The sequence below is a fragment of the Octopus bimaculoides genome, chromosome 1 (genome assembly GCF_001194135.2).
Source record: "Octopus bimaculoides isolate UCB-OBI-ISO-001 chromosome 1, ASM119413v2, whole genome shotgun sequence".
Classification (NCBI taxonomy): Eukaryota; Metazoa; Mollusca; class Cephalopoda; order Octopoda; family Octopodidae; genus Octopus; species Octopus bimaculoides.
Window position 1 is genome coordinate 516,357 of NC_068981.1, and position 3,650 is coordinate 520,006.

The 3,650-nt window shown below is 37.5% G+C and overlaps 1 protein-coding gene across 1 annotated transcript in view; it reads left to right on the top strand.

Moving 5' to 3' along the window:
* The window catches only part of LOC106881984 (serine/threonine-protein kinase 36), a 168,015-nt gene that overhangs the window by 84,775 nt on the left and 79,590 nt on the right, over nt 1-3,650 (top strand). The window contains exon 19 of the mRNA XM_052974262.1: nt 1,416-1,514. Coding sequence (XP_052830222.1) covers nt 1,416-1,514 — 99 coding nt within the window. The remainder of the gene's footprint in view (nt 1-1,415; nt 1,515-3,650) is intronic.

Here is a 3,650-nt window from a genome sequence, read left to right on the forward strand (position 1 = left end):
GCCGTTGCCAGTACCGCCTGACTGGCTCCCGTAGGATTTTCGAGTGAGATCGTTGCCAGTGCCCCTGGACTGGCTTGTGCGGGTGGCACATAAAAGACACCATTTCGAGCGTGGCCGTTTTCGTGCGGGTGATACGTAAAAGCACCCACTACACTCTCTGAGTGATTGGCGTTAGGAAGGGCATCCAGCTGTAGAAACTCTGCCAAATTAGATTGGAGCCTGGTGTTGCCATCCGGTTTCACCAGTCCTCAGTCAAATCGTCCAACCCATGCTAGCATGGAAAGCGGACGTTAAACGATGATGATGATGATGATGATATATCCACTCCAAACCAATAGGACAAACAATAAGAGACAAAAACTTAGCATGGATTCAGTAGATAGAAACTGAAAGAAGCTTATCATATTGTGTGTGTCTTTGTGTTTGTTCACCACCACCACTGGTGATGATGTGTTCATGTTCCTGTAACTTAGCAGTTTGGCAAAAGAGACCAATAGAATAAGTACTGGGATCAATTTGATTGACAAAAATTCTTCAAGGTGGTGCCCTAGCATGGCCATTGTCTAATGAAATCAATAAATAGATAAAAGAAAAGACGTAATACCAATTAATTAAAAATACTTGCAGCAATTCCCTTCAATACTTTATTACTAAGAAATAGTTACCTGTGATAGCCCTGGGTTTATATATTTTAATTGAATATAATCTATTATAATGTGACTTTTAAGATTATCAAATTTAAGATTAACCAAATTCGACGACTGGCACCCATGCCAATCTCTCCTTCATTGGACACTAAACTCGGCTTGCGAAGACCTGTTGGGGGCAAGTGAAATTGAAATCATGATGGCACTTGTACCAGTGGAGTGCTAAGAGCACCGTCCGAGCGTGATCATTGCCAGAGCAGCTGTCTGGCTTTTGTGCCAGTGGCATGTAAATAGCACCATTTGAGTGTGATCGTTACCAGCGTCGCCTTCCTGGCACTTATGCCGGTGGCATGTTAGAAAACATTGGAGGAAGGTTGTTGCCAGTGCCACTGGACTGGCCCCTGTGCAGGTGGTATGTGAAAAACACCATTTTGAGCGTGGTCATTGCCAGTACCACCTGACTGGCCTTCGTGCCGGTGGCACGTAAAAGCATCCACTACACTCTGGGAGTGGTTGGCATTAGGAAGGGCATCCAGCTGTAGAAACTCTGCCAAATCAGATTGGAGCCCGGTGTAGCCATCTAGTTCGCCAGTCCTCAGTCAAATCGTCCAACCCATGCCAGCATGGAAAGCGGACGTTAAATGATGATGATGATGATGATGATGATTCAAGATTTTCTTTTTGACCTTTGTTTTTGTCTTTGATCATTTTTGCATTATTTTTTTTTATCTCTCCTTTTAATTGTCTGTATCTTTTAATTTAATATAGGTAATTTATTCATGCTGCCAAGTTTTACCAAGTTTGTGTTCCTACATCTCAAATAAACAATCCATTATGGATCAACTGATTTCCATTTTTAGTGGAGAGGTAAGTGCAACTCTATACATCTGTGATCATTATCCATAACTTCTTCCTTCTTTTTATTTGCTTTGTCAGGGCCCATTGGTCAAGTTTGACCATTTATCTATATCTGTATACACTGGCCTGTGCAAAGATATTTAGTAGAAGACTGGCAGATGGTTATTCCCAATGCCGCTGTTGATATTGTCCAAGGGAAAGGTCACTGATTTGAGCTAATACAATCTTGCACCAACATCTTTGCAAATATTGTTATCAGAATGCAAAGGGGCAGGGCAGATATTCCAAAGCATACTGTCCTGACATAATAAGAATTCTTTTAAACCACTGCCCTGGATCTGTCCATTTTGTTCATTGACCCTCAAAAGATAAAAGGCAAAGCTGAACTTAAGCACACAGCAATGTCTGTGACAGAGTAACTGAAGAGATTCATTAATGAATCTGTTGTTGCAAAACCAAAGAGAACTGCAAGTCATTGGAAGTTTTAGTTCATATATTGTCTGTCCATAGCCAAACCAATACTTCAGCTCTCTTCTAGAATTAGTAAGGTCTTCTTCAGTCCAGTTACACTGAATTAAGGAAGGTCTTTCAATAGTACAACCTTAATGAACCAGAAAACTCGCCCTATTTAAGATTTTCTAAATATTTATATTCCTAACATGTTATATTTACTTCTTTATTGCCCACAGGGGGCTAAGCATAGAGGGGACAAACAAGGACAGACAAAGGGATTAAGTCGGTTACATCAACTCCAGTGTGTAACTGGTACTTATGTAATCAACCTTGAAAGGATGAAAGGCAAATTTGACCTCAGCGGAATTTGAACTCAGAACATAAAGACAAACGAAATACTGCTAAGCATTTCACCCGGTCTGCTAACGATTCTGCCAGCTCACCGCCTTGTCTGCCAGCTCACCACCTTCCTAACATATTATGTTCTAATGAAAAGTTACAAAAAAAAACAAAATATGAAGATGGATGTGTAAACAACAAACAGATGTATTTGTTTAACGCTCGGGAAGTGAGAAAGTCTTTTACATTTCGAGCCTACGCTCTTCAACAGAAAAGAACACAGAGAGAAACAAGGAGAGAAAATAAAAAAGGCTTAGTGGCTATGCTGGTTTAAAATTTTGGCACAAGGCCAGCAATTTCGGGAGAGGGAGGGTAAGCTGGTTACATTGACCCAGTATTCAACTGTTATTTATTTTATTGACCCCAGAAGGATGAAAGGCAAAGTTGACCTCAGCAGCATTTGATCCCAGAATGTAAAAACAGATGAAATGCTGCTAAGCATTTTCCCCCAGCATGCTAACAATTCTGCCATCTTGCCATATTATAACTACTTATATATACTTTTTACTTTCATTTGTAATGATTTAAGGTAAAAACTTTCTTAACTAATATTCATTCCCCTAATTCAACAACTTCTCGTAACTTTTTCTTGTTCTTGTTTGTGTCTATATTGAGACAGATACATTTGTGTGTAGAATTCATTTTTTTTGTCATTTTCCCATTGGTACTAAAGAGTTACAGATCACTAAACACTGATAAGATATTCTCTTTAGTAATTTTTCTATTTTTGTTCTCTTTTATTCTGCTCAATCTATTCAGCAGAATAACTTTTGATCGTCATTTAGAATCCATTTTTATTACATGCAGATATAGATTTTTGCTTTTAGAACAAAAAAACACACACACCAAATATCATGTTTTGTATTTTTTCTTGTTTTTTTTTTTATTTATCCCATTATGCAGTGCCCAGCTTTTGCTATTCTTAATTAATAAAGAACTTCAAATATTATTCAGTCATTATGCTTTGTGCAGGATTTTTTTTTTTTTTTTACTATAAATTTCCAATAGACTTTAATGTTTCATAGTCAATTAAATCTGTCTGAATCTCAGAACAATTGAATAAAAATATCTCAATGTGATATTAGTTCTCTTACAATGTTTTCCATCTTAGTTCCATTTGAAAAAAATATAAAAGACAAAAAAAAAACCGATAAAAACTCATCTACCACATCATATTACATGGGAGTTTATATGTTCATACCATAACTTCAGGTTCAGGCTATATAAATACAAAAACGACAACAACAACAACAGCAACATATATGTGTCTTATTTATTTGTTGTTTAATAACT